Below are 15575 nucleotides of genomic sequence, written 5' to 3' on the forward strand. Positions count from 1 at the left end.
TCCCATAATTTTATACATATCCCATATGTAAAATTACATATAATTTTTGCACCTTTTTTCCTAAATCCCACAAACCCACGTGGCCCTCCTCACCATCTGCCATCTCTGACGCATGGAGCCTGCACAGCTCTGCACGTGACACAGCAAATTGATTGATATATAGCATAAGACCGATACAATAACATGAAACCAAGTGCATATATATGAGCACTAAGTTATTGCAATCATTCATTAAATACAGAAAGGCTCATGAAACATGTACGGAAACTGTAAGAAAAAGCGAAACCCACTTACACAGTCGACAAGTGTAAAATTTCACATCCTTCATCTACCAAGTAACTGGAAAATCCACAATTGGAACAAAAGAGACAAACTGATGGGTAGAACTGCGGACCATTCATCCTAAAGGTATTCAATACCAAATTTTAATTATTATTTGTTAATGATGTGTAATTATGTGTTTTCTAAATAGAAGTGTTATTAGTTTGTAGAAACGTATTTACAGCATAAAGATATCAATTCTGTAGAAACCGCACAAGAAGCTATGACTATGTTTAAAAATAGCAATTCTTTTAATGAAGGTGTCAGGTAATAACTTTGTTACATATATCTAGTGAGCCCATAGTATATCGGAAGATAACAGGAAGAGTGGAATTATGTTACATAAAGGTGTGACGAAGTGGGAATGTTCTTGATGTGTTATTTGAATGCTGAGTGGGGAGTATTGACCTGGGAAGGTTGCAGGGGAGTTTTGCTGGGGCTGCCTGAATTGGGGAAGGGCGCATACCTGAGCATGTAACCTGAGAACCCAGGAGGGGGTTGGAGGCCAGGTGACACCTCTGCCCAGGAAACTGGACAAAGGACACAAAGGCTGGGGGAGGGGCTGGGAAAAGGCCAGAAAGGAGGGGGCTGAAGGGTGTGTTCAGGTTTGGAGCTGGATGGAAGATGGAGAGTGGTGACCCGATGGGGCTTGGGCTTCCCAACGGGACTGTGCCTCCCTGGGGCCCCGAGCTGGACCTAAGTAAAGGGGGAGGGGGCTGTTGTCAGTACCGGCAAGACCTGTTTTGGACTGTGTTCCTGTCATCTAAATAAACCTTCTGTTCAACTGGCTGGCTGAGAGTCATGGTGAATCACAGGAAGCCGGGGGTGCAGGGCCTGGTCTCCCCCACACTCTGTGACAAAAGGTTATCTTAATACACCTACAGTGGGGTATGTCATAGGGTATGTCAGAGTCTAATAGTGACTCTGTATGAAATTTTCTTTAAGCACTGAAAAATGTGGAGCAGGTGAATAGTTGTCATTGATAGAGCAGTGAAATGTAATTGGATTTCATTATATCCACCAGCGGTAAAGTAAAAATTTGAGAAACAAACAGACTGGTGACTGGTTTACCAAATATAATTTAAAATATACCTCCCTCAAATACTTGCAAACCCAGTTAATTAATTGAAATAATTGGCATAAATTAATAAATTAAGATTTCTATTTAGAGTTTTGGTCACAACATAATCATCATTTGAGTACATTGTATTGATTTTTCAGAATGCATAGAGTACTGCATATACTGCAACTTTGTCACTTGGAAAAAAAAGAAAGATTGCATGATGGTAAGAAACTCAACATTGTATGAGAAACACACACCGTATGTTGGAACAGATAAGTAAGCAGAATATGATGGTTTGTAGTACAAGAACAAAGGCCATGGCTCAATATCTAGCCAATTGCATAGGGACCCAATGTAATAACTAGCCTAAGGATCAAGGTTCTTGTAATAATTCCAGTAACAAACATTTTCACCACTGCTGATAATCATATCTTGAGTAATGATTATATGTTGAAGGAATATCATTTTATAAATGTTATGAATAAACAGAAATTATATTTAGTATTATTAGTTCTGTAATTTCATTTTCTCATCTAGTACTTATCAAAGGTCCAGTGTGACTCTTGTAAGAGGAGGGGACATATGCCTTGCCTTCCAGAGGGAACTAATGAAGAAAACCTAACTGATGAGAAGAAAGAGTATAAGTGCAACAAGTATGCATAGTTCAGATGTTAACCTAATATGTATATTATATAATTGTTTTGTTAAGAGAAATATTTTGGTTTTCTTGGAATAATGCAGCTGGAATATAAACGAGTAATAGAGAAGTTTAATTGTACTGTTCATTTCAGTATAGAAAAAAGGTGTTAATAACTATCTATACATATATTTTGAGGCTTGTTTTTGAAAAAAATTTGGAACGGAAAGTAAACAGTTCTTGTTTATATACCTGGTTACAATAATAAAGTTTTTAAATTTTGAAAAATACCTCTCTTTATTTGTGTCTATGTTTACAATGGCGATTTCAAAATGGTAGCAAATTGTAACAGGACATCAATATGCACCATAGCTTGCTACCTCTCACTTTTGTCCAGAGGTAGCTAATTGCGATGGATGGTGATGCTCTGTCGCAATTTGCTACCCAGTAACCAGAGGATGTGAAAGGTACCCCGAATCAGATGATGTGAAAGGTGAGAAGTAGCAAATTGCAACAAATGACCCCATCACAATTAGCTATCCTGACCAGACAGGAAAGATCAGAGGTAGCAAATTATGGCAAAGGGACCCCCAATTCCTTATAATTCACTATCACTGGCCAAAATCGAGGGGTTAAGTAGCAAATTCTGACAGGACAGCTTGTGTGTCAGAAGCTGTTACTAGTAGCAGAATGTGTTGGTAGCGGCTTTTGATGCCTCACTGGCCAGCCATAAATGCTAGAGCCAGGGATCGCTCAGTTCAGTTAACATTCCTTATGCAGCTGAAATACATGAACAAATACATCTTCAGAACTGAATAAAAATGACATGGGCATTTACAGGCCTGTTCAACAGCCTCACTGCCAGATTTTCACAACTTTTCTGAATGTGACAGTACTGGAAGAATGGCTGGAAAGACCAGATTATCTTATAGGAAGACATTTCATTCAGCCTCCAGAGACTCTCTCCTTGCTCTCAAGGTGCTCAGAATGGCTGAGACAGTCACTGATGAGGTCATAAATGCACACTAAAGGCATTCATATGCCTAGTTTACCATTTGAAGATCAACATTATGATACTTGCAGAGCTATGTTGGTGGATGTTTTCCAAGCAGCAGACAGAGAATAATTGTCATTGACAAGGCGATGCATTTATATCTGCTTCCAAGACGGCAAAGGATCAGGCAATAGAATGCTCTGGGAGGATTGACCACATTCAAAACTGTCTTCCCGTATCGAGCACTGATGGGTCTTGGAGGATGGAACGATCACACCAATTATGCATAAAATACATGTGCTCCTTCAGCTAATCAAAAGCTCATGTAAAAAGAGACCACCCTGCAAATGTCTGGCTAGCCATCTGCCTTAATAGAGATGTGTGAGTGTGATGTGGATGACGATCAATATGATAACATGTCTAGCAGTGAACCCCTAAATGGAGATCACACAGATAATGACTTTGATGAATAAATGTTTTCAGTTCTACATGTCAAGACTAAGCTCCCTAGGATTGCCAAAGATCAATGTCATTTTCATCTAAGCAATGCATCCCTCTGTTAAAGTTTAATTTTAAAAAGTTGATATTTCAATATTTTCTCAAATACCTATATACATAATTGTTTTAGGATTGTCACCATTATGTTCGTGGAAGAAGGATATTATTCAAAAGTCCTAACTTGACCCATTTTTGACAAAGTTGTATTATCAAAATTTCCACCAGCTGGAGGACTTGGAGATGGCAGCTGAAGGGTGCGAGGGGGAGGGTAGGCAGTTAGTCCCTCTTGCCACTTAAATTATGATTCTGTAGATTTTACATATCTTGCCTTTCTATCACTAACTTGCCACTTCCCCCAGAATGAGATTTTACTACATGGTGCTCAGACTAAAATTACTGGCATGAATCCTGACTGAGTCAAAGATTGTGTGTGTGTGTGTGTGTGTGTGTGTGTACTTTAAATATAGACAGAAACAATTTTAAAACACTTCTGATAAATGAGTAAAGTACACTGATAGCAAACTGTGAAGGGATCAATATATTCATAGACTTCTTGTAAGCAATTCTATTTTCATGGATTTGGTAGTAAACCTGCACCACATTCTTCCGGACATATTTTCCAGTTATCCCAACAGCTGTTGCAGCACTATATCATCTTCTTCTGATCTGTTTCAGAAGATTCATTTTTCACTGCTGTATTTGAAGAGTTCCCATCAACTTGACAGAAGAACTTCTTAGTTGTTTCGTATGTCCAGTGTGGATTAATTATGAATGTAAATATACTTAACCCTATGAAAAAGATGATAAAATACGGAAGTCCCATATTTTCCACCACATCATTCCAATTGGAAATACACACCCACAGCATGTGATAAGAAAGGACCATGCGGCAGTGACACATGCGGATCAGTACCCATTGGTTTGCCTTCCAAAAACGGGTATTTTCATAGCCAATCTGGAAGAGACAACAACAAAGAAAGAGACATGAAATTGCAGTTTCAAGATAAGGCAGTCAGTGTTTTCTATAAATAAGAGACATATTTAGCTTTCCTGTTCTGTTTAGTGTAAACTGCCATACAAAAATTCTCTCAATCATTTTTCTCTGGAGTGCTAAAAGATTGCACATTTATAAAGCACCTTTTGTCCAGCAGAATTCTAAATCACTTCGCCATCTATGTGCATACAACATCACTTAGATGCAGCCATCTGTTGAAGGGAGGAAGACAATCAAAACAAAGCACTCTCACAAAAGTGCATGGGGGCTACCAGGGTCTGGAAAATTATGGCAAACACCTCCCAAGCAAACCTTGACTCTAGCTGCTCTAGCATCTACATGCACAGACAGGGCCTTCAAGTGTAAGTTCTCATTAAAAGCATCACAGGAGGGCTGAGGTGACCTGTCAGGGCTTGTGGCTATAGTTTTAAAGAGTCCAGATATTTTAGAATTTATGCTTAAACCACTCAGACATACCGCTTGGAACAGATTGCGGTTTCAGAAGCAGGGCTGATTTCTTCTCTCCCTACAAGCATGGCAGATCTCTTCAAAGCTGTTCTCCCTCTCTAAATCCATAGAGTATATATATACACACACACAGATGTGAGGGCACACATGCACACACCTTTAGTCTCCAGCAGAAATTCAATGGTCTATATTAAGCTTGTTGGAGCTGATGAGCTATTCTTATGTTACTATTTTCAGTCTTAAACAAATATTTTAAAAATAGAGTTTAGTCACCTAATCTTTAGTCCTGTGCACTAGATCCCAACTAGTGAGTCTGTAAAGTAATTTTTAAAAATCTATCCATTTTCTTTCTTTGCTACAAAATGGGCAAAAATGATTAATATCTAAATATTTTAGCATGTTATAATTAAGGATTACCATGGCCATTTCACTTCAAGTTTGGAAGGAAAAATTCTTCCTTGATCCCAGAACTAATCTCTTAATTTGGAGGCCAATATTTCTTTGCAGATATTTTGTGAGCAGGAGGCAATGTGAACTTTATAATAGAAACTTCTATCACCAATAATAAATACACGAAGTTATTACCTTTGAAAGCACATGGGAGAGGCAGGTTGAAGGAGAACTCATCTCAAGTAGCAGTCCAGTCAGGATTAGATAGTGTCCAGACTTTATGTTTGTTATCACAACAAGAATCGCACCAAAGGCAAATAAATGATGAACCACTGAAAACACATCAAACATCCCGAAAAGAATATTAGAAACATGAAGAAGTACATTGTCAAGTAAAAAGTAGCCAGCGGCTATTAAGCAATGAAAATAGCTCCACTTTTGCTGTGAATACACTTGGTCAGCTTGAAAAACTGGATCTATGAACCAGGCCCACAAGCCAGCTCCACAACTCTGAACTGCAAACACACCACGTGTCATATGCATATTCCAGAAGGCCTTCTCCTTTCCTGGCAAAGCGCGATAACTGGCACTGATCCACGAGGACAGCCAGTGAGCTAGAAGAAATACTCCCAGGTAGATAAAAAAACCAGCTGCTAGTAATGTCAAACGAACTTCCCACAGAACATAGTCCCATTCATATATGTCTCTGGATGTTCCACTCTTGTTTGCAAGATTCATTTCTTCTTCCCTAATTCGAAATATTTGGAGGGAGTCTGAAGTGTTGGTCCACGTGTTGGTCTATGTTAAAGCTACTGAGCCTGTGCTGTTACATGGAGCAGAAACCCATCTGCAATTAAAAAAAAAAAGAAGAGACGTGTAGAGAATGGCCCAGTGTATGTATATATATGATCTTCCCATTTATGAAAGCTTCGACTAATATTTCCACTAATATTTCCCAACAGTTCAGAACTGACAAAAAGACCCTCAAAATAAAATAACCTACAAAAAGATGGCCCATTCGGCTAAACACTTATATGGCTACCTTACTTTTTTCAATATCCTAAAAAAACCTCAACAACTGAGGCTTACAATTCTCCAGTGGCATATTTAAGCATTTCTGAACCTTCATTTTTTTCATCTGTAGAGCCGTCTGGATATGTCTACACTGTATTTGAAACCCTGCAGCAGTGAGTCTCTGAGCCCTGATCTACAGACTTAGGCTTGTGCAATGGCGCAACAGACTCAGACTTGTGCTATGGCACTAAAATCACCTGTGTAGATGTTCAGGCTTGACCTGGAGCTTGAGTTCTGGAATTCACAGAAGGGGTGAGTTTGAGTGCCCAAAACGCAATGTTTACAGTGCTGTTTTTGATGTAGCATGAACTTTGGACTCTGAAACTCGCTGCCACTGGTTTTAAAATGCAGCATAGTCATACCCTGTGACAGGATGCATCAGCCCCCAGTCACCCTGCATTGCATGGGGAAGGGTTAACACCACATTATGCTCTGAGGAAGCAATACCCTCCTCAACCCTACTTGGCATGCTCCAAGTGTAGCTGCAGACCAGCTCAGTCGGGGCTGACAACTCAGGAGGAAGGATGCTCACTGTGGGCTCCAGCCCGGGAAGTACCAGAGGCTCTGACAGTGGGAACCAGAGACACTGAAGCCCAGGTGGAGACCCAGAGAATGGCGGCGGTCTGCGAGTAGTATATACATCAATAGAATTCATCACCATGTATTTTTGACAGGTTTCCATGCCCCATTTAGGGCTTATGTCCCGCCCTCCATCCCTGTTTCCATTGGTGTCAAGGTTTGATGTCATCGGCCATTTTGAAAAAAAATGATTATTTTTTATGTTTGACTAGGGGGAAAGTTGCGTACTTGTGCTTTGATACATTTGGATGATTGTTTAGAGAAAATGGTTGAAAGAATAAAGTGAGAGAGCTTAAAGATTCAAAAAAACTTTGGTAAGGTTTAGAGGAAAAAAGGAAAGAAAGTTTGTTTGGTTAGGTTTAGTAAGGAGAGATGATTTTAAAGGCCAATTTGACATGTTATTAAAGAATAGAAAAAGAACTTAAAGAAAAATAAAGATTTTTGTTTTTAAAGGGTTAGTTTGAAAGAATAGAGGTAAGTTATTAAAGAAAAGAGATTTTTGGTGAGGTTGAGTAAGTAGAGATGATTTTAAAGGCCTAGTTTGGCATGTTATTAAAGAATAAAAATTTTAAAATAAATGTAAAAGGTATTAAATATAAGGGTAGGTTAAGAAAAGAGCATTTAAAACATTAAATAATATTGAAAACTATAAAAATCGGTTAAAAAGAACACACGTGGCAAAAAAAAGGGGAATTTTCTAAGGCAGGGTCTGTTTAGTAAGCCCATGGTAAAAAATATAAAGGGTGGTTAATAAAGAAACATTTAAACTATTTAATACAAGGGTAGGTTAAGAAAAGAGCATTTAAAAAGAGTTAAATAAAAGAGAAATATATAAAGATAGGTTAAAAGAGAGAACACGGCAAGAAAAGGGAAAAGGAAGCCCCTTTGCAAAGATAGACAGCACGTGGTTGAGTCAGATAGAGAGATCTTATTCTTCCAAGTGTTTCTGCAGAAGGAGGCAGCTGCCCAGGTTCACAGCCCCTTGGGCTTGTTATCACTGCCTTTGGATTGGACCAATCAGATGGTGTTCTACAGCAGCATCATAGAATTTATTTTCCTGAACCAATCCTATAGTGTCAATTTTTTTAAAGAAGAGCCATCTCACTCCTCTCCCCCCCCTCCCCTTTAACTGCCTTATTCTTATCTAAGAAAACAGACTCTAAGCATTTTTCTCGCCACATGGGGCTTTAATTAAAGTTAAAACCATAAGTCCTTAGTAACAAACAATTGTTAAAAGTTTTCCCCTATGTTTTAGACTAACATTGGTTATTTTTTAGTAAGGATAATTTGAAGCTGCAGCAAAGCCCCTGTTAGCAAAAACAGTGTCTATGAGTCAGTGGCTCAGAGATAAGAAGGTTGCTTCTTCCCCAAACCTTTTGACAAATGCAAATAAAAGTTACATTACGTTTTGTAAAGGAATAAAGCTCTGCTTTATAATTACTTGAAAATACAAGCCTATATGAAGACATATCCCTCTATTTACAGGTGTGTTTCAATAAAAAAAGAGCATGCAGAAACACCCCAGGCCTAAACCCACAAATCCTCAGTAACAAAAAGTTTTTAAAAGCTTTTCCCTATGTTTTTAGTGAGGACAATTTGAAGCAGCCTTTTTAAATTAGTGGATTAGAAAAGAAGACCACTTTGAAAAACAACTCTATCTGAAGACACATCCCTTCATTTAGCCCTTTTGGATATGCTGTCTCTTTAACTTGTCTCTATTCTTTCAAACTAACCCTTTAAAAACAAAAATCTTTATTTTTCTTTAAGTTCTCTTTCTATTCTTTAATAACATGCCAAATTGGCCTTTAAAACCATCTCTCCTTACTAAACCTAACCAAACAACTTTTCTTTCTTTTTTTCCTTCTAAACCTTACAAAAGCTTTCTTTTTTTAATCTTTAAGTTCTCTCACGCTGTTCTTTCAACCTTTTTCTCTAAACAATCAACCAAAGGTATCAAAGCACAAGCACACAACATTCCCCCTATTCAAACATAAAAAATAATCAATTTTTTTTCAAAATGGCCAANGTTTTCCTAGGGCAGTGGTTCTTAACCTTTATTGCAGCCTGCACCCCTTTGGTTCTCAAAATATGTTCTCGCACCCCTTATCAAAAATCAAAATATGTTCTCACACCCCTTAAACCTCAAAAATATGTTCTTGCACCCCTTAAACCTAGATATATTTTTGTTTGTACATTACAGTAATTGTTAAAAAATGTATATAAATACGTAGGTTTGATGAAACAAAGTAGTTGTACTTATGTGCCTGTGCTAAATTTATGTATTCGATGATTTGCCTTCTAAAAAAATCTAGCATCTCTCGCACCCTCAGAAAGGGCATCTCGCACCCCCAGGGGGTGTATGCACCCTAGGTTAAGAACCATTGTCCTAGGCCCACCCTTAACATTCAGTAAAATTAGTGCTGTAGTAGGGTTACCATATTTCAACACTGAAAAAAGAGGACACTCTATGGGGGCTCTGGCCCCGCCCCAACTCCGCCTCTTCCCCATCCCTGCCTCCGCCCCCTCCCCACCCCCATTCCAACCCCTTCCCCAAAGTCCCCACCCCAACTCTGACCCCTCCTCTGAGCACCCCGCATTCCCCCTTCTCCCTCCCGCTCTGTTCTTGGTTGGGGGTTGCTAAATGCTTCATAAACTGTAAAACGTTTGTAAAACCTACAAAGTGAGGGTGAAACAGAGAAAAGTCTGTGAGCAAAACAAGCTGCTAGTGAGGGAGACATGGTTATCTACATGAGATGTTTTTATTTAAGAATCCATGGTAATACAAATAGTGATGATGATGATGGTAGTAATGCTACAAATAAGCAGTTAAGATTGGGACCTTATTCTAAACAAGAAAATAAATCCACCACTGACCTGAACCCAGTCTGCTTCCTTCTCCTCCTGGCCAAACTCGAACCGTCACTGTCACTGACCGAATCCGGTCTGCTTCCTTTCCCCTCCCCAGCCAAACCTGATCCTCCCAGTGACTGAACCCTGTCTGCATCGTCTGCTCCCCTTGCACTCCCCAGCCAAACCCGAACCCCCCACTGACCGAACCCACTCTGCTTCCCTTCCCTATCAAACCCAATGCCCTCTCTGACCGAACTCAGTCTGCTTCCCTTCCCCACCTAACCCGATACCCCACTGACTCAACCCGGTCTGCTTCCCTTCCACTCCCCAGCCAAACCCAATCCCCCACTGACCCGAACCCAGTCTGCTTCCTTCTCCCCGCGGCCAAACTTGAACCGTCACTGTCACTGACCGAATCCGGTCTGCTTCCCTTCCCCTCCCCAGCCAAACCCGATCCTCCAAGTGACCAAGCCCAGTCTGCTCCCCTTGCACTCCCCAGTCAAACCTGAACTTCCCTTCCCTTTCCTATCAAACCCAATTCCCTCTCTGATTGAACCCAGTCTGCTTCCCTTCCCCACTTAACCCGATACCCCACTGACTCAACCCGGTCTGCTTCCTTTCCCCACCAAACCCAATCTCCCAGTATGACGGAGTATCCGCCATTCTAAATTTATAAGAACAACAAGGAGTCCGGTGGCACCTTAAACACTAACAGATTTATTTAGGCATAAGCTTTTGTGATAAAAAACCCACTCTTCAGATGCATGGAGTGAAAGTTACAGATGCAGGCATTATATAATGACACATGAAGAGAAGGGAGATACCTCACAAGTGGAGAACCAGTGTTGACAGGGCCAATTCAATCAGGGTGGATGTGGTCCACTCCCAACAATAGATGAGGAGATGTCAATTCCAGGAGAGGCAAAGCTGTTTCTGTAATGAGCCAGCCACTCCCAGTCCCTATTCAAGCCCAAATTAATGGTGTTAAATTTGCAAATGAATTTTAGTTCTGCTGTTTCTCTTGGAAGTCTGTTTCTGAAGTTTTTTTGTTCAAGAACAGTGACTTTTAAATCTGTTATAGAATGTCCAGTGAGATTGAAGTGTTCACCTACTGGCTTTTGTATGTTACCATTCCTGATGTCCGATTTGTGTCCATTTATTCTTTTATGTAGGGACTGTCCGGTTTGGCCAATGTACATGGCAGAGGGGCATTGCTGGCACATGATGGCATATATAACATTAGTAGACGTGCAGGTGAATGAGTCCTTGATGGTGTGGCTGATGTGATTGGGTCTTCTGATGGTGTCGCCAGAGTAGATATGGGGACAGAGAGAAGGCAACGAGGTTTGCTACAGGGATTGGTTCCTGGGTTAGCGTTTCTGTGGTGTAGTGTGTAGTTGCTGGTGGACTCCTTGTTGTTTTTGTGGATACAGACTAACACGGCTACCCCCTGATACTTGACACCATGCAAGGCTCTAATTTTATAAATTTTATTAATAACAATAATTGGATATTATAAAGGTAGAATAAAATGTAGTAGACTGATATGAAAGAATGAAGGAAGTGACAGTGTATTGTGTATAATGTATGTGATTTATTTTAAGATTCATGCTATGTTGTGCAAAGTGAAAAAAAATAACAATGTCAACACTGTCAGGTTATTCATTTATTTTTATTAAATATGTAGACCAAATAATGAAATTAAAAAATTTTCAAGCCAAACATGTATTAATTCTAATGAACAATGCCACATTATGCAGTATTCATTTTTGAAAGTTTATAATAAGCGATGCTCTGGGGGGAAGGGGAGGGGGGCGCAAGGTGGAAGTTTCGCCTAGGGCGCAAAATATCCTTGCACCAGCCCGGTTTCTGCCTGAAGTAAACCATCGCTCCCTCCCTGGAGGGGGGAGTGGGGTGCACCCAAATAACCCGCACTGGCAAGCCGCACTCTGGGATTGTTCACAGTTCTACCTGGATCTTAATTCTGCAGTGCAGGAGGGGGGTCAGGCCACACTCTGCCCTGGTGCTCCAGCCGTTTCGCATTGTACTACGCAAAAGGGTGATCACCTCCCTCCCCTCCTCCGTACAGAGTCCTGACAAAACATTGCACGGGGGAGTGTGTTGTCATTGGCAGCCACGGCTGATAGGATGCAAAACATGTCCGGTGCAAAGCCAGCCTGAGCCCAGCTAGAACCACTGAGCTGTGTAGAAACGTGGGAGCTGGAACCGAGGGTCAGACCCCTCCAATACCCCACTGTGGACAGGACATGTGTGTGTCCTGAACAGAAATAGTGCGTCACTCGCGTGTTGGCTGTAACTTGCTTTGACTGTGGTATATGAAGGGACCCACATCTTGGTTTTGTGCAGCTTGGTGTGGGATGTGACGGGTTGGATCACAGAAAACCCCTTGGGAGCTGCCACCAGATGTGCAAAGACTACCCCTGCTTCTGTTTTCCCTGCCAGCTCAGGACTCCAGCACCCTGTCTTGCTGAACCAGCCACTCCTATCTGGCTCTAACACAGATCCAGGGTCTGAATCACTTGTCCCAAAGCTGCAGGTTTACCTGAAAACAGCTCACAGTAGTGTGCTTGTCTAGCACTCAGATGCCCAACTCCCAATGGGGTCTAAACCCAGATAAATCCGTTTTACCCTGTATAAAGCTTATGCAGGGCAAACTCATAAATTGTTCGCCTTCTATGACACTGATAGAGAGATATGCACAGTTGTTTGCTCCCTCAGGTATTAATACATACTCTGAGTGAATTACTAAATAGAAAGTGATTTTATTAAATACAGACAGTAGGATTTAAGTGGTTCAAAGTAGTAACAGACAGAACAAAGTAAGTCACCAAACAAAATAAAATAAAATGCGCAAATCTATGTCTAATCAAACTGAATACAGATAATCTCACCCTCAGAGATACTTCAGTAAGCTTTTTCTCAGACTGGACACCTTCCAGGCCTGGGCACAATTCTTTCCCCTGGTACAGCTCTTGTTGCAGCTCAGGTGATAGCTAGGGGATTCTTCATGATGGCTCCTCTCTCCCCTTGTTCTCTTCCAGCCCTTTATATATCTTTTGCATAAGGCGGGAACCCTTTGTCCCTCTGGGTTTCCACCCCCCTCCCTGGAAAAGCACCAGGTTAAAGATGGATTCCAGTTCAGGTGACATGATCACATGTCACTGCAAGACTTCATTACTCACTTGCCAGCACACACATATACAGGAAGACTCACAAGTAAATACAGCCATCTGCAGACAATGGGAGTTATCAAGATTCCAAACCATCCTTAATGGCCCACACTTTACATAATTGCAATAGGTCCTCAGAGTTATATTTCATATTTCTAGTTTTAGATACAAGAGAGATACATTTCTACAAATAGCATGATCACACTCAGTAGATTATAAACTTTGTAATGATACCTAACAAGAGACCTTTTGCATGAAGCATATTCCAGTTACATTATATTCACTTATATTTTTATAAAACCATATAGACTGCACAACGTTACATGTGACATTTATCACCGGCCATAGTCATGGATTTCCCTCTCTGGGTGTCCCCCTCGCCCCTGGCAGGATAGGGATGCGGCAGGAGCCTCACCAATGTGCCCTACAGAAGCAGGACTGGGGCGCAGTACTGGGTTTACTGTGGTGCCAGGCCCAGAGTCAGAAGGGGCCCTGGCCAGCCTGAGCCGGCCAGGAAATCTGCCCCCGCCCCGTCTCTTCCCACCCCTGCTCTGTCCCAGCCCCGCCCCCACTCCACCCCTTCTCCCCGCTCCACTCCACTGGCTTATGCTGGGGGCGGTTTCCCCCCCTGCCTCCCAAGCCTGGGAGAGGTGGGGAAGGGGCATAGGATGGGGAAGAGAAGGGAATAGGGGAACCAGGGGCAGGGGGGAAGGAAGGGGGTGGGATGGGGAGGAGATGGCGCAGTGGGGAAGGGGCATGCATGGGAGGGAGAAGAGAAGGGGGCAAGGGAAGCGGGGGCTGGAAGAAAGAGGCAGTGGGGATGAAGAGGGTGGGATGGGAAGGAGATGGGGCAGTGGGGAAGAGGCATGGGATGGGGAAGAGAAGGGCATGGGGGAAGCAGGGGCAGGGGGTAGCTGGAGCCCAGCATGCAGCATCCCCTTGGCAGAATGGGATACAGTTGGATCACACTTTTAGGCTTTTCTTCCCAACCACATGGGTATAAACTTTTTTTTTTTTTTTTAATTACAATCTGAATCACAAGAATGTAAGTGCTGGACTTTAAGAAAAACACCTAGTATTGAGAGACTCTCTATAAAATCCCACCAGTTGGCAATATACTGTCACAAATTTTATTCGAGCAATTTACCAAATTAAGTTGGTTCCTCGGGAGAAATTAAGTGCACTCAACTATCTTTCGCATTTTGTGTTAAAAGATCACTGCAACAAAAGCTGGTTTTGAGATACAGATGAGGTGCTTTGTTCCTTACTAAACTTTATCTGATTGAAAATTATTCAGGACTAGCCAATTACAGCTGGAAACAAGCTCCCCTGTTAAGCAAGCCCATCGAACCCTCACCCTGACAAGCCCCACCTCCCCTCCATCTGTACCACCCCGATGAGCCCCCCCAGACACCCTCCCCACTGAACCCCAACCACCTGCACCTGGACCCCCACCCAAATGAACCCCACCTCCCCTGCATCTAGATCCCCCCTGGTGAGCCCCAAACACCTTCACCTGGATCCCCTGCAGCGTTCCATTGCCCCTGCACCCAGAACCCCCCAATGAGCTTCTGTGCATCCAGATCTCCCACTGAGCCACCCGCACTCAGATTGCCCCACAGAGACCTCTCTTACCCCCACCTGAATCCCCGCACACTAAGTCCATCTGCACTTAGATCCTGCTGCTGGGCTGAGCCTGCTCACTCACACCTGCTGCGCCTGGCACAGGGGGGCAGGGCCCAGGGTGTTTCTGGGGCAGGCCTGGCCCTTGCACTGTGTCAGAGTCAGATGCAGCCTCACTGTCAAGTCCCTGTCCCTGGGTGGGGTAGGGGGCGGCTGCAGGGTGATCTCCCACCTCCATACAACCAGTGGTCTGTGCTCCCCACTGCCATGTGGGAGCCTCCACATTTATTTATTGACAAATAAAATTTGCAGAATTTTAAAATATTGTGCGCAGAATTTTTAATATTTTGGTGCAGAAACCCTTCAGGAATATGGGGGTACTGTGCAGCTGTGATGGGAGGCCAGCGGGGGAGGTCTCTGGGAGGGATGGGGTCTGGGCATAGAGATCTGTGGCGGAGGTCTCTGAGTGAGGGGGCGCTGGGCATAAAGGTGGGGCACTGGGCAGGGGGGCGTTGTGGTGCGGGCCCGCCCTCAAGGGGAAGGGGCATGCTGGCAGCACAGGGCTGGGCAGGCCAGTGTGCGTCTGGCAGCTGCAGGTTCGTAAACAGTGCCCTCCTGCTGGGCTGTGCAGAGCGGGGCTGCTCCCGCCGCGCTGTGCCTCATTGCCCCCAGCCTGCTCTTCACTCTGAGCACTGACCATCCCATCCTCCTGCACCTGGGCCCATGGGGGCCCACAAATATGTTTGATGCTAGGCCCACAAAAAGTTAATCCGGCCCTGCTGGGGCAGTGATGAACAGGCATTGGCGAAGGCAGGTTGACTGGGGAAATCGGTGGGGATTTAGGGTACTGGAGAGTCAGGGGGAGCATGTGGAGTAAGATGCCTGGGGGTTTT

The 15575-nt window shown here is 42.8% G+C and overlaps 1 protein-coding gene across 1 annotated transcript; it reads right to left on the reverse strand.

Moving 5' to 3' along the window:
* Window positions 1–549: 549 nt before the first annotated feature.
* Window positions 550–7111, reverse strand: LOC117875253 (protein CLN8-like). The gene is made up of 2 exons (XM_034766384.1): window positions 5561–7111; window positions 550–4468 (listed from the first exon to the last, which is right to left on the reverse strand). The coding sequence occupies exons 1-2, from the start codon at window positions 6101–6103 to the stop codon at window positions 4160–4162; spliced, it is 852 nt and encodes a 283-aa protein (XP_034622275.1). The 5' UTR covers window positions 6104–7111; the 3' UTR covers window positions 550–4159.
* Window positions 7112–15575: the final 8464 nt, after the last annotated feature.

The sequence above is a fragment of the Trachemys scripta genome, chromosome 3, assembly GCF_013100865.1.
Source record: "Trachemys scripta elegans isolate TJP31775 chromosome 3, CAS_Tse_1.0, whole genome shotgun sequence".
Taxonomy (NCBI): domain Eukaryota; kingdom Metazoa; phylum Chordata; order Testudines; family Emydidae; genus Trachemys; species Trachemys scripta.

Excerpts from the sequence above, each read along its gene's own strand:
- LOC117875253 (XM_034766384.1), bottom strand. The coding sequence starts at position 6,103 with ATGAATCTTGCAAACAAGAGTGGAACATCCAGAGACATATATGAATGG. Across the intron at positions 4,469-5,560 it reads TCTCCCATGTGCTTTCAAAG|ATTGGCTATGAAAATACCCG; the intron begins GTAATAACTTCG and ends TGTCTCTTCCAG.